The sequence below is a fragment of the Nomascus leucogenys genome, chromosome 9 (assembly GCF_006542625.1).
Source record: "Nomascus leucogenys isolate Asia chromosome 9, Asia_NLE_v1, whole genome shotgun sequence".
In the NCBI taxonomy this organism is placed as follows: domain Eukaryota; kingdom Metazoa; phylum Chordata; class Mammalia; order Primates; family Hylobatidae; genus Nomascus; species Nomascus leucogenys.
In genome coordinates, this window is record NC_044389.1 from 103,760,742 (window position 1) to 103,786,457 (window position 25,716).

At 36.6% G+C, this 25,716-nt stretch overlaps 1 protein-coding gene across 2 annotated transcripts in view; it reads left to right on the forward strand.

The window, feature by feature from the left end:
• Positions 1–25,716, forward strand: part of USP6NL (USP6 N-terminal like) — a 151,581-nt gene that overhangs the window by 82,876 nt on the left and 42,989 nt on the right. For both annotated transcript variants that reach the window (XM_003257632.4, XM_030819307.1), the window contains 4 exons: positions 1,262–1,329; positions 3,362–3,444; positions 10,248–10,287; positions 19,096–19,176. In XM_003257632.4, coding sequence (XP_003257680.1) covers positions 1,262–1,329; positions 3,362–3,444; positions 10,248–10,287; positions 19,096–19,176 — 272 coding nt within the window. The remainder of the gene's footprint in view (positions 1–1,261; positions 1,330–3,361; positions 3,445–10,247; positions 10,288–19,095; positions 19,177–25,716) is intronic.

Consider the following 25,716-nt stretch of genomic DNA (forward strand, 5'->3'; position numbering starts at 1 on the left):
CCTTTACTCAGCTCCCTTGTTTTTAACCCCACCTCTCCTTAGGAACCACCATTTGCTTTGGGGAGGGGATTTCAAGAATCCCTATAGTTGCTATTTTAGTGGGGTTTTAGGAGAAATGGAGGTAAAAGCATATGTTCCATCTGCCATCTGTAACTGCAAGTCCTTTTTCGTGTCTTTAGTAATCATTTTTATAAAGTAGTAATTAAAATTGTGGGCTGTGGAGTCAAGACTGTCTGGATTTGAAAACTGTCTTTGCTGTTTATTAGCTTTATGCCTGTGGACAAGTTGCTTAAAATCTCTAAGCCTCTTTTTTATTGCGGTGTAGGATTCATAATGATGCCTACCTTAGAGTTCATGTGGTAAGGCAGGGTAAAGTGCTTAGCACAATATTTGCCACCTGGCAGTATCTTACTATCTGCCAGGCACTTAATAAGAATGCAGTATAGTTGTTACAGTTGTTACTGCTGTTGCTACTTTTAGGAATTTCTTGCTAATAACCTTTGCCTAATTTTCTGTTAGAATGCTTTTTTTTTTTTTTTTGGTAAGAGATGCCTTTTATATAGTCTGTTATTGATCTTTTAAAAAAACTTACGGTATATATTCATACTATTTCATGTTATGATCTTGACTTTTGTTGTCAGAGTTATGTTTTTGAAAGTCTAATGTTAATAAGGATGAAGGGGGTGTGTGTGTGTCTGTGTGTGTGTACACACACATATGTATGATAAAACCGAAGTCCTAGAGACGGGTTAGGAGATTGTTATAGCAGTTGAGGCTATTGATAAAGAGAACTGAAAGGCTAAACAAAGACATATTTGTATCATGTAAAATAAATATTGTATCTTGTGCTAGTTTATTTTGTGGAGATCCAAGTTCCTTCACTTTTTAAAAGCGTTTTGAATGTTCGTTTCTTCTACCCAAGTGGGCTTCATCTGAAAACTTAGAGCTTTCAGTTTCCGTTTCTACTTAACATCAATTTCTATGAAATTTTAGATCCAAAATTGATTCATGAAGGATAAGATTTATCATGTCCTAAGTTTATGCCTTAATGAGCTTGCTTTTTTATTGAATATTACATGTATTGCTATTACAAAGTTGTAGTTACAAATACTTAATTCATCCTTTTATTTGATTTTGTTGATTTGTCATTTTAGGCAGTACTCATTTATTGTTTTATTTTTATTATGTCTTAGTTTCATAATTAATTAACTTTACGATTCTTTCAATAACAATTCATCTAAATTTGATGTCTTCTCCACAGATTCAGACCAGGATGTAGCACTCAAACTTGCCCAGGAGCGAGCTGAAATAGTTGCTAAATATGACAGAGTAAGTATCCATATTTACACTTTGAGTGAGTTTTATTAGAAAAACCATATAAATAGAAATGGATTTGCTTTTTGGAGGGCTTAAATTACAGAAGCAGTTTGATTACTTCATGGGGACATAGAGATCATCTTCTCTGACTTCATCTCCTGTCTTTCTTCATCCTTTTCTCCACTTCAGTCTGGTACTGTTCCTCCAGCACACCAGGCTTGCTCCTGCCTCAGGGCCTTTGCACTGGCTGTTTCCTGTACCTGGGACACTTGTGTCCTGGATATCCTCATGCCTCATTGCCTCACATCTTTCAGATCTTTGCCCAGATGCTATCGTCTTACTGAGACCTTCTCTGACCTCCCACCTCCCTGTTTAATGCCCCTGCTTCTACCCCCAGCACTCTGTACACCTGCCGAGACTCTACATTCTAGGCAGGAATTTCTTTTGTTTGATTTACTTTTGTATCCTAAACGCCTAGGACATTACCTGATTCACACTAGGCACTCAATATAATACTTGACTAAGTTAAGTATATGGAATTACATATCCATTGCGTTAATAATTTACATCTGCTATTATAAATTTAACATGGATCTTAGATTTTGAATTTATACATGTATAATTTCCATTAGCGTTTTATCCTTAGGTTGGTATGGAATCTGTTTTTTGATATTATAGAAAATCACAATTATTGACAATTGACATACCTCCTTATACCTTACCTCCTGAGGTCTATAATGAGTCCTAGCAGTGATTTATAAATGTCATGTTTTGTATTTGTATCATTTGCTTGTAATTATGTATCTGTTCCTTTTGATGATTTGTGAGGATAACAGGAGATTTAATCATAGAAAGCCACCTGCACTGTGCCCTGCTTCCATGAGGCATACAGGTGGTGCTCAGCTTAGCAGTTATGTTCCCAGAGTTCATTTTTGGAACACAAACACGGTTTCCTTCATTGTGATGAGGTTTTATTGTAGTCCATGAAAAACTTAGTTAACTTATTTAACTGCTTCACTAATTTAAAACCAGTGTCACTCTCATTTATTCCTGCTTATGTGCATTTTTTTCCCCACACAATTAACATAGGCCAGGCATCGTGCTAGGCCTTGGGGATTCATAGACAGAAGTGAGTGGCAGCAGTCCTTGCCTACAGGATGCTCACAGTGTACTGAGAGGAGAACACACAAGCAGACAGATGGAGGTGTCCACAAGACAGTTGGGAGTTTGAGTCTAAAATTTGAGGGATTGGTATAGATAGTTATATTTGGGGTTTCTTCACTGATCAGTGTTAGTTAATAGCCTAAAAGTAAATGATACCTAGATTAAGAAGAGCAGCACGCTGTGGACCGAACTGTGGGCACACCATCAGTGACGAGTTACCCATGAAAAAGCCATTAGAAGAGTTGATGGGGTGTGAGGAGACCGTGAGAGGACGACGTCACAGGAGTTGGGAAGAGGGAGTGAGCGACACTGACAAGTACACTTCAGAGATCCATTAGATGAGGCCTGAAGAGCATCCAGCAGGTCTGACTGCTGGAAGGTCATTTTTGACCTTGGCAAGAGTAGTTTCAGGCTGGCATAGCTGTGAAGTAAAGAAATAGACGAGGAGCTTCTCTGCCTGCTTCTCTAAGGAGTTTGCATAAAAAGGCAAAAAAAAAAAAAAATCTCTTTCTCTGAGACGTGTTTGGTCTAGAACCGTAAGGTTCGGCAGTTTCTTCTTGAGTGGCTTTCTCATCCCCATCGCTCTTCTTTCCTCATCAGCTTCCGCAAGGAACCCTGGCCTGATCCTGGCTCAGCTCCGCGTCAGCTGCTGCTGACACACAGCATCTTCCAGAGTCATAACTGGGAAATAGTGTTTATCTTGCCAAAAATAGTTGGGTTTAAAGGGGAAAAAAAAATGTTAAGGCTCGTAATGCCTCACTTCCAGCTCTTATTTTTAATAATACATTAAAAATAGCTCTTATTTCTTCGTCCTTTTATTTTAAAAAATTATTCAGTTTTGTAAACTCTGATTAACACATTTTTTTGTGCCTTATTTTAGGGACGAGAAGGTGCAGAGATTGAACCTTGGGAAGATGCCGATTACCTTGTTTACAAAGTCACGGATAGATTTGGCTTTTTACAGTAAGTCACATAGATTGAAAGCTTACTTTTTAGATTATATTGTTTCTGTGGTCACCTATTATATTGATTTTCTTTATTTTTAATATAATTGTTGTGAATAAGGAATAGTCTTACAATATACTTTTTGGTACTAAATTCCTGTTTTTTGTTTTTTTTTAACAACTCTGTGATTAAAATTTAACTGTTTAAGATATAATTTTTAATATTTTTTGCAATTTATCAAGAACATTAAGTGCAGTAGGTGAGTTATATTAATAATTCGAGTTAAATGCAAATGGATAATTTGTATTTTAAAAATAATTATAAAACATTTCATTCTGTACCAGTGCATTTTAAAAATAAATAGCAATTCAAACTTTAGTGTTATGCAGCCTAAAAATTAGCCTTGTAAAGAAATATCATTTATCTTCCTTATAGTTATAAATGTATTCATAATATTGCTTCTCAAAATTAATTCCATTCATCCTGAATATGTTATATAAAGAGTTGACAGAGGTCTAGATCACATAAAGTAAAGTAGTTAAAATAATTTGGATCCTTAAAAACATCCTGCACATGATATGAATCTGTCTGTTCTGGTTCTGGTATTGTTTAATCAGATTCCTACAGGCTGGAGACTTCTATTCATCTTTATACTTTAGTTCCATACAATTTAAGGATTAACTAAATTTTCATTCAACTGTGCTCTTTTCCAATTTCATTTATTATAAATAGGAAAAAAAGCCAGGACTTTTTATTTTATAATACATGATTAAATTTTGAAGGAAAAACATTCATTTTTTGTGTAGTTCACAGTAACGTACAGTCCTCTGACCTTATTTTCTCCTTTTTCTTTTTTTGAGTTTAGAATTTATTTTGTTGTATTATGTTTTTCTGAGAGTAAAACCAACCAACCAACAGACAGAAACAGTTCCCGGAGCTGGAGAATATGTGCTCTTCTTGTGGCTTTGCTGTTCTTTGGTCATTTAGCCATTTTGTGCTTCATTTTTAAAACAGGAATTGGTTTACATACTTTTTTTATGTATCTTCAGGTGTATTTGAGGCTTTGAAAAAGTAAAATATAAGAATACTTTATAAAATTCTGGACAAATATTAAGTGTTATACCTAATGCCATTAGCTATCTGAAATGTTCTGAGTAGTTAGAATCAGAAGACTTTGTTTCGTTTTTGTAGAGACAGGTCTTGCCCTGTTTCTCAAACTCCTGGCCTTAAGCAATCCTCCCACTTCTATAATCAGAAGCCTTTGAACTTCACTAGAATAACAGCAGTATTTAACCATGATGGAAATACTGTTCTTAAATTAAACTTCCACCCCTACTTTTTTAAAAAATCAAACTTGGCTACGCATGTGACAAGAAATGATTGCATATTTGGGTGGGTTAGTGTGCAGATCTGGGGTATGAAGGACAATTTAAGCATTAAGACTGTTAACACCAGTGGGTTCCAAACTTGCCTGCACATTAGAATCAGCTGGGAAATTGTTTAACTAGATTTCCAGGTCTTTCCTAGATTTTGATTCAGAAGATAGGAGGCACCTCAGCTGATTTTGACCTTCCCAAGTGTTTCTGGTGGGAATGAACCACCGTACTAGATTTTTTATTTTTATTTTTTAAATCATAAGATGGTCCAAATATGGTATAAAATACATATGGAAACCTGTGCATTCCAAAAAGGATCTATTAATTACCTAAATTTTCTTTTCTTATTGCTTAAAGCAACATGAGCTGGGCCCTAGAAACAAGAGGTACTTTTTTTTAAACTGGCAAATGCTGTATTTGGCTTTTTAGCATTATGGATTCCCATGTAAAATTTTAAGTGCACAAGTACATTATTAACATTTAAACACACCCATGTGATCACACATACACAGTCCATTAATTTGGGGGAATTGAAAACATACCATCAAGTTAAAATGAATTTTAAGAAAAAACTACATTCACAAATCCGAAAGGTATACAAAACTGAAATTGTAAAATAATGAATGTAGGTGCCAGCTAAATTTCATGAAATATGCCTGCAAATGTGGATCCAGTGATTTGTCCACACTTGTGATAGTTGGGTGGGAAGACATTCCCCAGTGAATGCATCCAGTCTCTCTGACTCTTGTCTATTGAGAAGCATTTCTAGGTATAAAACCGTGTTTGAACTATTACAGCCATGAAATAAATGATTCTGACCCAGGAGCCTAGTCTGTATTTGGCAATCTGAATATTGCAGTCAGTTCTTTTGTATTTGTTTTTTCACTGTCAGTGCTAAGGTCCATTTGGCTCTAGTGGGGAAAAAGTGCAAATATTTATTGTGCACTTACTGTGTGCCGAGCACTGTTCTATGCTCTTTACTTGGAATAACTCAGTTATTCCCCTGAAAAGCTCTTTGGGGTAGGTACTGTTTTTGTCTTCCTCTTTTTAGGCGATGAAACTGAAGCACAGAGGTCAAGTTACTTGCCCTCGTTGTATTGACAGTGAGCGTCAGCTCTAGGGTGTGGACCTTGGCAGTCTTCCTGCAGAACTTGCATGCTGAACTGCTACAGTATGCTGCCTGTTGCTGCTTTCTTGTATTTTAAATAAGAGAAATACAGAACAAGTGCTTTGAAATGCCTAGAGAGTTAAAGGGGGAAGACGAGGACCTAAAGAGAAGGATACTGTTTGCAATGTACACTGCTATTGAGATATGTACTAAGATAGCTAAGCTCACCGCTTTTTAAAAAATAAAGTAGGTTGGTACTCATTCTCATACTATCACACTAATTTTATTTACTCCATGATGTGGTCCTAAAACAGACAACACAGAGGAACATAATGAAGCATAGAAATGGATATTAGGGTAATGTCAAGCCTTAATAAATTTCACCAAAATCAGTGATTTTTAGTACAATGAGTAGTTTAAGTAAAACATTTTCTCCAGACATTGTTACTAGTGGTTTTTATTGCTTGTCACCACAGACTGGAGTTTTATGCACTATTGAATAAAATCGCTTGGTGTAAACATTTAGATATTACTCCCTGTCACACCTGGTTCAAAAGAGCATTTTTTTCTACTGTCTTACTTCTGTGTAATTTTTGATTCATTCTGCAATGAAATTGGGTTTTAAGTGTCAATGTTAATACAATAAAATGGCAAAAATAACTTTGCAACCTTTGTTGCTTGAGTTTATATCTAATTACAATTTTAGAAACTTAAATTACCTGTTATTATATGTGGAGTGACAGTAATTAACAAATATAGAACAACTTGATTTTGGAATAGATTACACAATAAATATGAAAGCTGTTGCCAAACCAACTGAGCTCTGCCAGATGAGCAACCTCTTTGTTTAGTACTCAGCAGTGAGGCATTCTCCCCAGTGTGTGCCATGATGGAGTTAAAGCTGGAGAATAGAGAAACATAGCTTGTTTAAGGAAGAAGTTGGAGAGCTTTAACATTTTAATCAAAAATAGTCACTGCTAGTCTACTTAACAAAGAATGTTTGGTATTTGGATAATGATAGATAATGTATTTAGGTCACAAGTTATTAATAGAAGAATTAGAAGGAAGTCATACCAGAAATAAAGAAGATAAAATTAATACCAATCTTCAGATTTTCAGCTACTTATCAAAATGTATATGTTTATAAAAGCAGACTCTCTGTAGTTTACTATGACTGTATAAAATGACTGTATATGATGTGCAGAATAAAGGTGTGTTTGTTTTTAAAGAGTATCATTGGCCGGGTGTGGTGGCTTGCACCTGTAATCCCAGCACTTTGGGAGGCCCAGGTGGGCGGATCACGAGATCAGGAATTCAAGACCAGCCTGGCCAACATGGTGAAACCCCATCTCTACTAGAAATACAAAAAATTAGCTGGGCGTGGTGGCGTGCTCCTGCAATCCCAGCTACTTGGAAGGCTGAGGCAGGAGAATCATGTGAACCCAGGAGATGGAGGTTGCGGTGAGCAGAGATCACGCCATTGCACTCCAGCCTGGGTGACAGAGCAAGACTCCGTCTAAAAAAAAAAATTAAAAAAATATATAAATAATACATATAATATATAATAAAAATGTTATATATATAATAAAAATATTATATATATAATTTTGATTACAAAGGCTTGAGAACTCTTTCTACCAATCCTGTAAATTTTGACTGGCTTAAATTTAAACTTAGATAAAATTTTCTTTAAAAACAAAAATAAAATTTAAGCAATAGTCAACTTATTAGTTTTAACAAGTTAACTTTTAAGTTTCCAAATGAAAGATCATGTTATAGTTAACATAAATACTCCACCTAGCTGTTGAGAGGTTATAGGCACATAAACTCTAATTAGTAATACTTTCAAAGTTTAAGAGTAGATGAACAATGTGTCCAGTTAAGGTCTGTCTCCTTCCAGAGATGGCTGTCTTATGGTTTTCCCTTACTGTATTTCTGTGAGATATAGGTACTTGCTTTCAGCTTGGTGTTTTCTTAAAGCAGCCTTTAGGTGCTCTTAAGCCCTAGTTCTCTAAAGCAGGGTTTGGCAAACATTTTCTCCAAAGAGCCAGATATGAAGGATCTTTGGCTTTGTAGGTCATACGATCTTTGTCACAACTGCTCAACCCTGCTGTTGCAGCATGAAAACAACCAGAGACAATACATTCATGGCAGAGTGTGACAGCGTTCCATTAAAACTTCACAAAAACGCACAGTGGGCCAGATTTGGCCTATGTACCATAATTTGCTGACCTAAAGGAATTCTCTGCATTCACCCAGATTGTGGGCCTTCTTTTTTCTCCTCCACTTGAAGGATATTTAGGAGGCAAGGTAAGGATGCATCCATGCCTGCAGGCATGTGTTCATCCTCCTGTTCATATCTTCATTCAGCACCGTTTACTGAGCTCTTCCAGCATGCCAACTTGCGTATTCTGGGCATTACAGGGAGCTCTTGGTAAGCAGCAGCAGCGTCATCCTCAGAAGGGTGTGAAAGTTAAGCATATGCCGGCACAGAGACTTGAGGGGGAAAAGCTCTGTGGAGATTGGTATGCACATAGCAGATTCTCCACGAAAAGTTTTAGACATGGAGAAATCATGCCAGAACATCTGTATAGGAAAGCTGGACCACATATTTACTCTCTCATCCATCTGTGAGGTCTGAAGACTTTTATTTTTAATCAGTTTCGTTTCTTCTTGAGAAACGTTTTCTCAACCTCCATCCCTTTTCTTCATATACTCCTGCATGATCTGAGATCTTGTCTGTCTGAAGTTGAACCCACTGAATTAGTGCTAAACATCTCTCTTTTAGGCTGAGTGACTCAGTGAAAGTGTTAGTTGTATTATCTGTGAAATGAGAGATTTGGACTCTCTAAGATCTCTTTTGGCTGTTATTCTTTTTTGTTAGTTTTGTGGCTGTAGTAATTGTTCACCTAAGGACTCCTCAGAGTAGAAAAAGAATGCCTTTGAAAATACCGTACTGGTGAATACCGCTCTATCATGCTCTTCAAGATGGTATATTATTTGATCTCAAGAGAAACTAAGGCAAGAATATAGTGTTGCCAAAACAGTACTACTGAGAAAGCTACTCAAAGTGCATGACTTTGTTTATGGATAGCATGTGGTTTTTATATTACTGACAGTTAATACAAGAATCTCAGAATATTTTATATTAGAGATGATATCACAAATATACTGTGTCAGAAATGAATTTGATCTTTTAGTGTATATTTAAAAAATAATCTCTTGAAATTTTGACAGTGAAGCATTCTTTTTTGTTTATTATTATTTTTTTTTTTTGAGAAGGAATTTTGCTCTTCTTGCCCAGGCTGGAGTGCAATGGCGTGGTCTCAGCTCACTGCAACGTCCACCTCCTGGATTCAAGCAATTCTCCTGTCTCAGCCTCCCAGGTTGCTGGGATTACAGGCACCTGCCATCATACCCATTTAATTTTTGTGTTTTTAGCAGGGACGGGGTTTCACCTTGTTGGGCAGTCTGGTCTTGAACTCCTGACCTCAGGTGATCCGCCTGCCTCAGCCTCCCAAAGTGTTGGGATTACAGGCATGAGCCACCGCACCTAGCCAAGCATTCTTTATTGTACTGAATAAAGTTTTCTCTTTAAATTCACAAGTCTGTTGGAGGCAGTTTTTTCCTTATGCTATTTTTTTTTAAACAATCATTGATTATAGACCATAGTTTGAACCAAGAGTGGAGGCGGTGGTCTAAAACAGAGGGTGGCAAGCTGGGGCCTGTGGACCAGATCCAGCTCACCACCTATTTTTGTAAAAGTTTTGTGGGAACAGAGCCACACTTGGTTTACGTAGTGTCTGTGGTTGCTTTTGTACTACATCATCAGAGCTATCGTTGTGAAAAAGATGGTATGGCCCAGAAAGCCTCAAATACTTACTGTTTAAATATTTATCTTGCTAGAAAAAGTTTGCTCACTCCTAGTCTGGAGCAGTGCTGTCCAGTGGACCTTTCTGCAGTGATGGAAATGTTCTATATCTGTCCCGTTCAATATGGTGGCTTCTAGCTACGTGACATTCATGCTCTTGAACTGTGCCTAGTGAGACTAACTCAGTGTTAAACTAAATTAAATTTTAATGTTAATTAGATGCTTTTTATTAATAAATGTGGCTTGTGGCTACTGTATTTGACAGTGCAGGGCTGGATTTTGAAGATAGGGGACCCTGTGGTTCTACAGTAGCTATCATTTCATATTGAATTCAGTGAATGGAAGCTTATGTAACTTTTGTGGTGACAAGTAAATATTGTATATCATATGTATCTATAAGTATATAAGCTTTTAAAAGTTTGTTTTGATTTCAACAATTTCATATAATACTGTTTTTCCTCTGCAGTGAGGAGGAGCTCCCAGATCATAATGCGGCTGTGGAACGGGTAAGTCCTGCTCTTGGTTTATTTACAGTTACTGGTGAATTGCCTTTATTAGAAGAATAAAATTGACTACCTTTGTGATTTTAAGTGCCATATTATGTGGAAATGGTAGTCATTGTTAGATTTTGGACCTCATTATGTCACTGTAAGATAGTAATTAATGGTGAAATAATTTTAGGAGATTTTAGGAGACTCTGATAGGTACTTGACAGACTTCATTCCAGACTGGCAGGTCCCGAGCTAGGCATGCTTCAGAACAGAGGGGCTTGGATAGCACAGCTGCCCAGGTCCCACCTCAGTCTGTGAAATCAGCCTCTCTGGGGAGGAGCCTCTCGGTAGGTAATTTTTAAAGGCTTCACAAGTGATTCTCATGTACCCTGTGGCAAATAAAGCACCATTCTAAGACCAGCAGCTCTTTGAAATGTGACTGTTCCATGAGATTTTAGTAAATTTCTTACAACAACCAAAATCATTTTCTGTGGGTCAGTATTTTAGTATTTTAAGTACTTAGAGAAGTGTTACATAGTAAACTTGTCAACATTTAAAAATCTTTCCTCGTTATACGTAGCAAGGGACTGGCTCCACACCCAGGCATGCGTTTGAAGTAGTGATGGAATGTTTTAAGGTTGCCCGAAATCTGCCTTCTCCTCCCTGCTGTTTCTGTACTAGAAAATGAACTGTAGAATGAAAGTGGGGGTATTGACTGGGATTATTATCAGTTCATGTATGTTTGATGAGGACAAGGGGCTGAATTTCAGGTAATGAAGGTGAAATTGGAATTGGAATTTGAAAAATATTTTAGAAAATCTTCCTGGGATCAAACTTTTCTGAAAATCAAAACTGTAGCAAAACCTTAAGATGTAGATGAAATTGCCATTTTATGTATATAGAGAACCCTATAGGCAGACCTGCAGTTGAATTCTCTTGTGACTGCCTGGTTCTCTCACAGTATCATAACCTAGAGGTTTCAGCAAATGAATATCTTTGTTTTAATATCTACATAATTCAATAGCAACTATGTATCAAGCACTGGCCTAGTTCTGCGTAGAATGCTAGGATTAAATAAGACATAGTTTCTGCCTTGGAGAAGCTCACATCCAGTGACAACAGGAAGGTCAAGTATGACAACAGGTAGGAGATGACTGGTGGCTTGGTGGGGCCATAATATATGTGAAATGCAGTGGTAGTGCAGATGGAGGCGAAAGGCAGATTCTTTGTAGCTGAGTAATGACTGAGAAGGAAGTAATGAGTAATGGTGAGAACTTGGTAAATGCTGCCCCTGTGAAGTTTGTGGCAGTCCACCTTGAATGAGAACATAAGGATTTGTTCCCACCCTCTGACTATGATCTCTCTTTTGGGCTGAATTAATGTAATGGATTCTTTGTAAAACTAAATATATTGACATAAAGACTGGCAGAGATTGTCCCTTCAAGTGTTACAGTGTCTTTTATTTGAGAAATCAGGAAGAGTTGGAAGATGTCTTTAACAAAAGATATCCACATTTGGCAAAATAAAAATCTGGCAATCCAGCATTCACTTCTCTCTCCAACACTCCCCTCCCCCTTTTGTAATTTCCTGGTCCAGAAAGTTTGAAAGTCTTCAGACCAATGATTTAAATGATTCAATAAATGGGGCGGTGAAGAAAATCAGAAATATCAGACACAGGAGGTGCATGCTTGAGGAATATTGTTTTTCAAAAATTTTTATTAGTTTTTTAAGCGATGTGCCTATACAGTAAATGACCTCTTAATGCAATTAGGCTTATAATTAATTGATTGTTTCTCCAAAAAGTTTAATTTAATGGGGAATCACTAAAAAATGATCCATGCGTACCTTAGTAATTTATTTTAAAATAAGATATAACTTTATATTCACTTGTCAATCTTTTATTTGAGGGTGGGGACAGGATTCAGAGGCTGTTGATTGGGTTTCCCTAAGGCCTTTTGTACGGAAACTGCACTCATATTGCATGACCTGCCTTTTACAGTTTTGGTTTCTTTAAAGTGGAATGAGAACTTAGCCACATGCAAAACAGCCTAAGGCTGGAAACCTCTTAGTTTATCAGGATTTCCCCCAAGTTCTTCAGGTTTAAGTTAAGTTCTTGTGTTCTATGGTGACTGCCTAGTCCTAGTAGCCAAGTTTTACCATTTCCAGGAAATGAATTTTAAAAAGTTTACATTTTTAAAATAGAATAAAGTCTAGAAATGATAGCCTTGCTGGTCTGCAGTCTTTACAGAGCATACACTTGAAGCATGCTCTTATTTCCACTGGGGAAGACTTGTACACTAGTGCATAGTCGGGTAATCACAGCTTTCTTTCCAGCTTTGCCAATGTATTATTTTACATAAGGCAGTTCTCTGTTTAAAATAGGGAGAGTAGTATACAGTCCTTCCTAAGAAGATTAGTATTGGTGTTTACTAAGTGCTTTGGTTTCCCCTAAACAGGCACTTAAGCACATAAACAAACATTATATTTACTCTGTAGAGAACAGTATTAATAATGGATTATATTGTTTCTTTGAGCTTATTGATGATTTTAATAAGGAGGAATAGATATGTAAAACTATGAATTTTCATAGATTCATCTATCCCTTCATGTAGTGCAATCTTTTGCATGGTGTATAGAATATTGGAACCTATTTATATCAAAAAAATCTTAATTTAATGTAGTATGAAATCTTATTCAAGATACATGACTGATAGACTTTCCAATGTCAGGGTGTTCTGTAAAAACAGACACGTTTCTTTTTGTACTTCTTGTCTTCTTCTGACCTCTGCTGGTGAGGTCTAGGCATGCCTGACTCCCATCAACTTTGTCCTCACTCACGAGTCCTAACTGAAACAAAAAACAAACTGTTAAGATAGGGAAAAACCAAACTGTTTTTCCTACTCTCATACTTGCCACAGCACAGAATACTTCTGGTTACCAAGATATGTGTTGGTTTTTCTCCAAGTGGACACCAAATGTATTTTCTACAATTTAACTCAATTCTGACACTAGCCAGAGTAGGTGCAGACCTCACAGGTTAAGAGCTCACTTCCATAAGATTGCCTCTCACGTCAGAAGCCAGTTGAAAGTCTCAGGTTATCACCTGTGAAGGGCTATAAATTAGAGGTTCCCATGACCTCCAGGAGGGAATTGGGGGCAGAGATCATATAGTTCTTATTATGTCACAATACACACTAATGTTCAAATAGAGCCATTAAAGCATCTGAAGACTTGAATCTGAGCAAATCCCAAGATTTCTTATTTTACAAGAGAAGGCTATGTAATATCCATCCATGCCTTGTGTACGTGTCTAGCCTTTACTATCTGAATTATTAGCCATGTTAATAGTGGGAAGGGCCTTGGACCAGATAGAAGACAAAGCTATGTAGATGATTCAACAAATGATTTTTGAATACTTACTATTCAGCTGGTCCTGTACAGGGTTGAAAACATAGTCTCAGATCACTGGAGGTTGAGAGGTAACAAAGAAGATATTGGTTCCAGTTTTAATCCTTCCACCTTCTTTGCCCCATTAGGCGAGGCCATTTCTGACTTAGAGGCAACATCAATTTAAGACAATAGGGTATTATATCATAAACTTTAAACAGAAGTTTAGTCCTTCGCTGAAAACAGCTCATGGGAAGAAAAGTATACAGCAGTGTAGCGTTTTCTTAGCCAGTAGAGGGAATGGAGAGATAGCAGAGGGAGTAGAGGTGGAGATGATGGCCTTCGCATTATTTTCCTTGGCTATATGTTGCTCTGACATTCTGATAGAAGTAGAATTTTCTTATGTCAGCGTCTTCTATACAATTTTAAAAATTTAATTGGTGAGAAGCACATCCAGTGCCAAAAATTTAGTTTTGAACATCCTATCCACTACAGGGAATCACAGGTTCTTGAACTGATGGCTGATTCCAGGTTGGGATAGGGAGAGTATAAGGTGGACCAAAATCATTTTGTACCAGAACACTAAGAAATGGTAAAAGACAAATAGGGCATATCGAAAGGACAAATTTGAAGGGGAGAAATTGCCACTCGGACAGGAAGTAGTCTAACCCACCTCCCAGGGGACGGTTTGAGGTTCAAAAAGAATAATGATGATAATGGATTATAATCATGGAATCAAATAATTCTTTAGACTATAGTGATATCGAAAGGGGAGGAGCTAGAAAAGAAAAACTTCTTAAAGTCCAAAGTTAATAATGTCATTTAATAATATAGAAGGAATGATAGGAAAAAACCCAAACACCATTTTACCACTATCACAGTCATAATTGATTCAGGTAGGGCTCATCAATGGATGATGAGACCATTGGGTAGAGTCGTTAAGGAACATGATATGCGCCCTGTCTCAAAGTATATCACGTGGATTATTCATTAGTTACAAAAGGGGATTTCTCTATTAATGGAAAAATTGGGCAAATACTAACTTTTACTGAATGATGAAACTGTAGCATCATCGCTAGAAGTGGTACAGCTTGGCATCATGTGCATCTGATGTGATGTGCTGGGAAAGACAACATAATTGGGTGATAATCCTGCTGAAATCCAGAGGAGCCAGTCACACAAAGCCAGATAGTGTGGCCTGGACTCTTCAAAACGTCAGTGTCATCAAAGACAAAGGCCAAGGCACTTTGGGGACATGCCAGCAAAGGCAGTGCAGAATGCATGATTGGATTCTAAATTGCCCACACCACAGAAAAAACCAGCTATAAAGAACAGTCTTGGGGCAAGTGGGGAATTTGGTGTATAGGCTGCTTATGAGGTAATAACCAGTTTTAAATTTCTTGGGTATAATGGTACTGTAATCATGTAGGATAATGTGTTTTCATTCTTAGGCGATACATACTTGAAATATTTAGGGACGAACTATTCATGTCGTGATTGTCTAATGATCAGTTCCCCCTAAAAACCTGAATAGTATAAATGAAATCTAGCAAAAGGTTAATAATCTGTGGATCTCATGAAGCATTTATAAGTATGTGACATGCTATTCTCTCAACTTTTCTGTAGGTTTGAAATATTTCAAAATACAAATTGAGAGAACTAAGATGTTTGTGTATGAAGCCAACAGAATTATTTAATATCAGTTTCATATAGGCTGTTAACATCAGCAGCTCTGCCTTTTGGCATCGCTTTGAAAAGTGTTACCTGCATGATGGAATAATTCCATTTCTACCATTCTGCCACATACAGGATATTATTAACTTCTGGTTACTTCTGTATTACAGTGATCACATTGCTATCAGAAATAACATTCTGGTTTCAGTCTGTCTGTTCATATTTCCACCTTGAGACCACAGAATGTTATTAATTCCTTCATAGGGTTCAGTTGTTTTTTCTCATGTAAATTCTGTTTAAATTTTAAATGTTTAACTTTTCTTATATAACAACCACTGTTTTAGATGATAAAAACATGAACATATCCAGTCTCTATAGTCAAGGAGTTCATACTTTGATAATACAATTTCGGCATTTAGGCCAACTAGAACACAGCTGTTAGGTGCTGTAACAATGATCAAAATAATTCTCATTTTATAGATGAGACAATTAAGGTACAGAAAGATTAGGTAGTTTGCCCCAAATGAAACAGTATGGGACAGAACTCAGATTTGAACTCAGGTCATCTGGGTCTTGAATCCATGCCATGGAATGCTAAGGGAACAGTTGGTTTTGCTTGGAACATGGAGAGAACTGGGAAAGGTTCCAGGCGTTGGACATTTGACCTAGGTCTTGAGAGGATGCATAGGATTTTACCAAATGATGGTGAGAAAACATGACAGGCAGACAAATAGGAAACATTTGTCATAAAGGCTGAAAATGCACTGTGTATGGGAATGACAAATAGTTCAGGGTGGCCACATCACAGAAGTAGCAGGAGGTAGAACTGGAAGGTGAATTGGGGCCACATTCTGAAAGGCTGCTCATGTGTGCTGTGCTAAGAAATTTGAACTTTACTTCTAGAAAATGGGTAGCCATTGAAGGATTATGAACTGGAACATGTGTGAAGGGTTGTGGTAGCAGTGTGGAGGCTGGAGTGAAGACAAGGATCCCAGCAGGGAGCTTCTGTTTTCATTCAGGAACTCTGATTACCTGAACTGGGGAAGAGGACAGGATAGAAGCAGGAGACAGAACATGGACCCAGCAGAGTGTGATTTGGGGGTAGGAAGTGAGAGAAAAGGAGGACTTAGCGGGTAGTGATGCTGTTAGTTCATGGCAGGGACAGAAGGGTACTAGCAGCATATTTGGGAAAATAGTTTCAGATATGTCGACTTTAAAGTCTCTGTTGAACTTGAAGTGGAGTTTCTAATACACTATTATATTCCAGTTTTGTCTTATTGTGGTTGAGTCTATGGCAAGATGACATTCCTTAGCTTATTTTTTGGGGGCACTTAAGTTCACATTTGTCACATATGAATATGTTTTCAGTTACTTCTTCAAAACAGTTGCTAGAATAGTTAGCTTCAGCATCTTTGGTGAGAAAGTATATTTCATCTATGAATTACAGATTCATGATTGGGGGAAAGACTTTCATGTGCATTCAGGTTTGGTATTATTGAACGGACAGCATTATGGAGTTAACACTTAAACTTGATTGAATACTGATAAATAATTTTAGGATCCTATAGCTTCCCAAGGTGTGTGTGTGTGTGTGTATAATGTATATTTTATTTTATTTTATTTTTTTTGCTGTAGGGGAAAGCATACTTGATGATCCTTAATTTTTTTTTTTTGTATGTGTATGTGTGTGTTTTGTTCTTGCAGTGTGGGAATGTATAGCATTTAAAATAATTTGTATATGTGATAAGCATTAGAATGCAAAAGTGTGCCTTTAAAAAAATTACTACTTCCTAAAGTGATTCATAGATAATTCATGGTCATACAAATGAAAGATAGCAAGAGACCTGCTAGATCTCAGCAGGGTTGTTCTGGCAAAGTGTATGTTATTATACTCTTGGGTTGGCTTGAATTATTTGGTGTTTTCCTGTTGGTGGAAAAAAGGATTATACTTTGAAGAAGTCAGGGGAGAAAGTGCAGAAGAACAAAAAATACCAAATGGCAATTTAGATCAATCTTAATTTTTCACAGCTTGGCCTTCTCTAAAGTCACATTTAGCAGAAACATTAATTAGATTTCAGTGCCCCACTGAGTTTTAAAATTAAACATATTTCTGGAACTGTCTGCAACATTTTATCACTAATAATGTAATGAGGAATATACTTAGCCTTTTGAAAAATATGAATTATAAAAGAATATCTTTTGCTCATGAGTGCTCATCTTCTATTGTGAGAAACCCATCAAAAATTTTAAAAAGAGTTAGGTAATTTGAGTTTTAAGAATATGCCTAAAATTGAAATTCTATAAAAATATTCTCATTGGTGAGATACTTTTCCTAAATTCAGGATTTTCTTTGGAATTTTATGTACTTTTAGGTCTAAAAATAGTGGTGGTGAGGCATATATGCCATCTGCCAGCATAATGCCTGCCTGTTTGAGGCTGGATTGTAGACAGTCAGTAAGGAGCTGCTACTTCCATCCAGGAATGATGATTGCCTGAACTAGGGCAGAGGACAGGATGGGAGCCAGAGATGTGGTGGCTCAGAGTGTACTTCCTGGAGCCAGGCTGCCTGGCTTTGAATCCGTCTTCTACCACTTACGAGAGGGGTGACTTGGGACAAGTCCCTTAAGCCCTTTGTGCCTCTGTTTCCTCATTGTAAAATGGTGACAATCATTCCTACCTTGTGGGGTTGCAGTGAGCGTGCATCCTTGAGTATAAAATGTATCCTCAGAATGGTTTTCTTTTCTGAGTAGACTTGTATTTCCATTGCTGTTTATTCATATACTTACTACACTCGTGGGCCCAGGTAATTAGGAAAAAATATTCCTTCTCCTGGAAACCAAAGAAGTGAAGAGCGAGCATTTTCCGTCTCACTTTCCCCATTCTGCAGCCTTGCCCCTGAATTTCACTTGAGTGGGCATGCAAGAGACTTCTCCCAACTTTGGCAGCCTGGTGTCCTGATGCTTTTTTGTAAACCCTTTGCAGCTGTTGTCAGCCCCTGCTGTCTCAGAAATACATGCATTCTCAAGGCTGCCTGGAACATTCTTTCCCACATTGCATTTGATTAAAAAAAAAAAAAAAAAGCCCTCATAATCTGTCTGTTCCTCATTTTGGGATCATTTTCTCTGGCATGCCTAGGTGGATTTGACTGCCCCGTCTGCCGTGGCCCTTCCTGCCTGTGCCAGTGCCTGCCACCACGCAGTGTATTCCTTATCCATTGTCCTTGGCACCTGGTCAGATTTCCTTAGGGCAGCAACTAGTACTTAGTTTTGTTGTTTTTTTTTTTTTATAGTTTTCCTCTAGCATAAAGCTACTTACACATTAATCTTTCCATTAAATAAATAAACAGCCACTTTTCCTTTAAAAAACTCTCACTAAAAACATCAGTATACTAGAATTCAGTAAAATAAGAAAGAATTAAATTTTGAAGTAGTGTTTTTGTTGCTTTGTAAAATATTTCAAAATATTTTTAAAAATTTTGTTTAAATTTGTAGAATACACAATATTTTGGTTACTTTTAAAGTCTTGGAAAATTTAAATAATATCTTTATCTTTTTACCTAGATAGAGCATTTCCTATTAATCTTTAGCTATGGACTAGTATTGATACAGTTCTGATATTATCTAACTTTTTACAAGTTAGGATATCTGCTAATATAGCATAGCTTTTTTAGTTCTTTTTTTAGCAGCATTTTCTTTGAAGTTTTTTGTAACTCATAAGTAAAGAATTGAACAACAATAACAATGAATTTCAATTTTATTTTAGCAAAAGCACCTGGAAATTGAAAGAACTACCAAATGGCTGAAAATGCTGAAAGGATGGGAAAAATACAAGAACACTGAAAAGGTAATTTAAAATAATGTTATTTCCAAATGAAACTATATAAACTCAATGTGGATTTTCCTAGTAGAAGTTCTTCTTTAATTATAAGAGTGTTACATTCATACTTGGTTTTGAAATTTTGGTTTAATTTAGCAGTATGCCTCAAATGAGGAGTTTATTTATATTGTAAGTAACATAATACCTGATTCAGATTGGTTTCAACATTTAAGAGTCTGTATTGGATGGTTCAGAGGTGGGATGGGTTTCAGGAGTGATTTAATTCATCTGCTTAATGAAGTTGCCTGTGCCATAGTTTCTTCCATCTCTTCTCTGCCTTCTGCACTGTCAGCTCCATCTTGAGGTTGGCTTCCCTTTGAGGTCAGAATCACTGGAGCAGTTCCGGACTTTGTATCCACAGGTCGTACTGCTCAGAAAGAGAGAGGGCTGGCCTCTCAAAGCATTCCCTCAAGCAGGAGCAATCTCCTTTTTCAAAAGCTTCTAGCAAACCTCCCCTTTAATGTTTTTGCCTTGTGTTGATTTTGTGCTAAGTTAATTAGAGAAAAATACATACATATATTAATATCACCACGTGTCTCATCAGAAAAGTCTTTAAACAGTGGGAAGATGTCAAGCTCCTGGTGGTAGAAGTTTTCCAAAGCTGTAAGTTTTATTTGAAAGGTCAGATATCATTAGTGGCAATAAATACTGTATCAGTTATCTTCCTTCAAGTGACAGGCTCATTTAAGATATTTTTGAGAAAATGTCTGCCAAATACCCCATGCTTGAGTGACAGTTGCTTAGTTATTCTTTCAAGCAATAACAGTGTTTTGTGAAAATGTTCATGATTCAAATAATTTCATCGTAAGCGCTTTTTCTTGAGACAATCATTGCACTTGGTTGTGCAGCACAGAGCTCCGTATGCGCTTCCCGTTTCATCACTACTTGTTAATAAGACCTCTATCAAAGGTTGATACTGAATCAAGTTAACACTTTTTACTGCGTCATCAAGGGCATTCTTAAGTTAAACTGACTTTGTAAAACACGGGGTGAGGAATCACTGATTCCACAGAACAGCACTACTGCTGCCTTGATTTGTGCCAAGAGCTGGTAGTTTTACCACCATAGCTTTTCTATGATCAGTGCTAAAGTTTCACCATAGCTTTTTTATGATCAGTGCAAAAGTCAGCACTGTAAAAAGAAATAGTTTTATTATGAAAATCATTTTGATTTCATGGGCCATATTTTGAGAACCACTGACATCTAAGCCTCAGTTTCCTCATCTGCAGAATGGAGATAATAGTGTCCCATTTCAAAGGGACGAAGATTTCATGATTTAATGCATGTAAAGCACTTAGCATTGTACCTTACATAGAATAAGCATTCAGTAAATGTTAACTACCCCTATTAATTTCTTGAAGGCTGAACAATAAAATCATTTTAAAGGAAAAAAAGAAATCTTACTTAGTTCTACCAGCAAAACACAACTGAGTTAACTGTTGGGATTTTTGTCCATTCCTCACACTTTTTTCAGTGTAATCCTTTCTTTTCCCTTTTTGTATAGATACAAATTATCTTATGTCAACATTTGCCGATAAGAATTCCAGGGAGCAGGAGTTTCTTGGGTTCTACTAGTTCCACAGAAGCAGTAGTATAGCCTGATGGTGAAGAGGCAGACTATCATGGGTCAAACCCCAGCTCTGCCACTTACTAGCCACGTGACCTTGGGAAAGGCATTTAACTTTTTTCTGCTGTACTCCCTACCCCATTAGGCTTGTTGTGAGGATTAAATAAGTTAGTTGATGTAAAGCATAGAATAGTGCCAGGCACTTAGTATGCAGTCAGTATATGTTGCTTCTTATTAAATGAGGAAAGGGCTCTCTGGTTAAATAAAGTTGGGAAAGCCCGAGCTGAACAAAATTAAGCAAGATTTCTTTCTTGTTGTAGAATTATTTAGTCTTCAATATGAGGTATGAATTTTTAAGAGGGATCTTAAATCACATGACACTTACTTAACCATAGGAATCTTTTTGACATGGGTTTCTTACAGAGCTAATGAGCCTTTTCTTTTTGAGCATACTAAATATCCTTAGTCAGGTTCTTATATTACTTTATTTTCATCAAGGGTGAGTTCATTTGGGGTCATTGATTTTATTAACTGTCTGTTTTAGCATTAGGTTTAGAACTCAGGATGTTTTTAAGAGGACACGGTTCAAAGTAGAATATTAGTTACAACATCTGTTCTCTTGTTTAATATTATGCAGTCTCAGATTGGCCTACATTTGACAACTACTTTACATCTTTGTGGAAAGATTGCTCAAGTGGTAATTACAGGGTAGATTTTAATGCATTGCACCTATCCTTTAATCTCACATTCATTCTAATAAAATATTTGTAGAATTATATGGCTTTATGTTATTCTTTGGTATACATATGCCTATGAAAGCATGTAAGCCTCTCTAAAAATGAGCAATTCTACCGGGCTATTATTCTGACAGCAAGTCTGGCTAATGCAGTTCCCATTAAGAGAGATTTTAGCAGTGCCATTTCTTTGAAGTATAATTTTGAAGCACTCTCCGATAACTATAATGCTAGAATGATTTGATGATATATATGGCCCAATTTGGTGTGAAACAGAATGAACCTTCTAAAAGAATTACTGCTTTCAATTCACACCTAGTTTTAAATTGCATTCAAGTTAAAAACTAGCATATTTTTTTTCTTGTCTTTCAAGGAGAAGTATGTTTTCTCTCCACAGATTCCTTACTTATATAGTAGTAATACGGAGAAATTTTAAAAATATTTGAAATAAAAATATAGCTCTGGTAGGGAATATTTGGATTTTTAGAACCCAAGCTTTAATGAAAAAAAAAAAAAAATTCCATTAAGGTTGTTTGTGTTGCCTCTGTTCTCACAGTGACTGCCTCCCTATGTACAGTAGTATTGTTATTTTTTTTTTTTTTTTTTTTTTTTGAGAGACAGGGTCTCTGTTGCCCAGGCTGGGGTGCAGTTGCGCAATTATAGTTCTCTGCAGCCTGCAACTCCTGGGCTTCAGTGATTGTCCTGCCTCAGCTTCCCAAGTAGCTGGGACTGTAGGCAAGCACCACCATGCCTGCTAATTAAAAAAAATTTTTTTTTTTATAGAGACAGGGTCTTGCTATGTTGCCCAGGCTGGTCTCGAATTCCTGGTGTCAAATGATTCTCCTGCCTCAGCCTCCAAAAGCATTGGGATTACAGGCATGAGCCACTGTGCCCAGCCTGTATTTTAAAAATATAGTCTATGAAGTGAAGTTATCTCTGTTAAGTGGAGACCATTATGATTTAACTGGTTGTGATATACTTGTGTCTAAGCTATGTCACAGCAAAGTGCCTTCTACAAATACACATATTTTTTGTTGGTCAAATAATTGAATGGACCTTTCAGACCATATTAGCCATTTTTTTTTTAACTTAACTGACTGGAAAATGGAGGCATATTGCTTAGAAATAAATTTCTTAAGGTCACACAGCTTGTTAGCAACAAGCAAAAGAATGTCCAGACTTAGAGCGCATTTAACTGTACCATCTTTTATGCCAGCTCTCTCTTTTGGTGTCTGTCAGGGAAGTAGAATGCAGTTATAAAACACAGTAGGGCCTTGTGGACGGTTTAAAACTTTTTTAGATGCAGATTTGGGAGACCTGTTGCTGTTTGAAGGCAGAAACAAAGGAGCCAGTGGAGCAGGGATGATTGGAGAAAATGGAGAGGCAGTAAAAGGCATAAGCAGCTTGAGTGAGCCTTTGTTTCATGGCGCACACTCGCACAAAACTCAGCCAGACTTGCTGGGCTGAAAAGTTTACTCACTGGCAGTCATAACGATATGGATTGCACACTTGTCACTGTTTGAATCACCAAGGTTTAGAAAAAGGTACTGAAAACATTAGTCATTTGTTGGAATGTTTTTTTTAAGTTGATAGATTTTTAAATGTTTCTGTGGGACTACTGTAGACTTCTTAAAGATTTTATGTATCATACCCATGAAACAAATTTGTAGAAGAATCTTAAAGGTGATACTTTTCAAATTGGAATACTGAAATGTTACAATTCAATATGTAGAAGTTCTTTATCATGGTTGTTAAGAGTATGGATTCTGAAGTCAAACTCAGACTGAATTTCAGTTCTTATAACAGTTTCTTTTGGGCTAGTTACCTAACCTTTCTGTGTCTTAATTTTTTCATTTGTGAAATGGATATGTAATAATAGTACCCACCTCTTTAGGGATACAGTAATATTACAATGAATAAATTAATTTAGAAACACATAGCATAGTGTCAGCTCATAATAAATAATCAGAAAGTGTTCTTTAACTATTGTTATTATTACTGTCAGACTCATCATTATCCACATCCCTGCTCCCACCCCCACTTTTCCGTTCCTGGCACATTCCTATTCAGTATTGAGTTTATTGTCATTTTCTCTAAAGGAAATCCTTTCCACCTCTCACACAGGATTAGTTCCTCCTTTCTTCTGTTATCTCTAAGATAGGCTCAGGATGACAGTCCCTGTGTTGGACCCATAAGTAGTTACCATCACAGCAGATTCATGGCGCTCACCCCAGCAACTTTGTCCCTAACCCTTTTCTAGTTCTCTCTTAGAATTGTATGTATCCTTTTGTAGAAGAAGGGCTAGCCACTCCCTGATAGCTTCTCTCACAGATCCAGACAGTGTGGTGCCCGCCATCCTTCTTTTACCACTCTGGCTCACTGGGGAGTCTGTCTCTACCACCACCTCCCCTGTCAGGGTATGATGCTCGGCACTGTTAGCAGTTCATGTATGTGACTGTATTTTATGATAAAGGATTCTCTGTTTAAGTTATAATTATCAGCTTACATATTTCTCTTCCCAGTACACTGTGAGCTCCACAGATCTTTTTCATGTTTGTAGCCCAGGACCTCATAAGCGTTGGCCACAAAGCAGGCATTCATTACAAGTATCATTTTAGAATGAATGAATGATGTTCGTTTGTGAGCTGAGGACAAGCAGCTATCACTTTTTACTGATAAATTCTGCCACTTTAATAAAGCAGTAATTTTTAGAAGACAGTGTGATTTGGCAGAAAGTCCCCGAATTTGTAATAAGAAGGTGGAACTTTTTGACCTAGGGCACATACTTTTCTTCTGTATCTTGCTTTACTTACACTTTAAGTGGAAAACACCCACCAAACCTACATTATGGGGCTGATGTAGAAAAGATGAAATGCCACTTTGTCAGTTGAAGGACTATCAACAACTGTAAACTGGACTACTGTTCTGGGGAATAAGCAAATTTCATCCAAACTGTTGTTTGGATGGAGGTAATTCCTAGTTTGTTTTATAAAGTTTGTAAAACTTCTATGATAGCTGAAAATTTGTGAAGAAAGATGTGTAACTGTGATGTTAGTCTGTCATGTAACAGTACAAGTATTTGAAAAATAGCATAATTAGAAAATTTTTATTTTAGGGTCTTATAATTTAATTCTTTTTCTGCTATATGTGATTTTGTGTACATGTTTTGTTTTGTCGCCTCCTACTGCTTGGATTCCAAAGACAACGTTTTTATATTCCTTTTAAGTTTTTGGTGTAATTATATTATCATTATTTTAGTGCTTTCTGCCCTTGGGCTTTCTTGATACTTTCCTGTTCACTATTCCATGTATTTTAGTAAGTCCAGTTGGGCAAAACCATGTGCCATGGACATTGTTTTTGATGGACTGTAAAATCAGTCATCTTTTGTAACATCTTATGCTTGCTTTTGGGCAAGTTATTTAACCTCTTTGTGATTCACTTTCTACGTCGGTAAAATTGAGTTCTTGGTATAATTAAAGTTATAGAATTGTTGGTATAATTAAATGAGGTAAATATCCATAAATAGCTTAAAGGGAAGGGATAAAATAAACAGTTTAACTAGTTTCTTATTTAAATAGTTGTTAAATAGTTTCTAATAGTTGTTAAATAGTTCCTTAAAATAGTTTCTTGTGCATGGTAAATGCTCAGAAATTTGGGTGAATTGTTGCCATGGGTGATGATAATGACACTGTATCAATGTTTCTTTCTTAACCTTTCCCATATGTACCTGATTTTTAATTTTAGCTCTGTACTAGTACAGGGACCATTAATTTTTTTTCCACCCCCAAATTTCCTACTTTTTAATGTAATCACAGCAATTTGATGGAGTTTTTTTTCCCTAAATGTAGATTTAACTTTAAGGTAAATGATGGACAGTAACTTATGTACAATTATTGAGTACAGAATTGAGCAACAGCAATAAAATAATGTCTGAAGGCTTTTCAAGTAATACAGCTTAAGAAATAAGTGTCAGAGCACTTGTGTTACTCACTAAAAATGTCATTATTTTACTTGTTTGGATCCACTGAAGTCAGTCATATTACACTTTCCTATTAAAATTTTACTTTTAGCATTTGCAGTGATTTCTACACTTTCTGTTACTCAAATCAGTTGCCTGCAGTACGACATCTTTACTCTAGAAATTTAGAAGATAATTTGAAGTGACTTTTTGTGGATGATATTACTTTAAAATCACAGTTTACTATA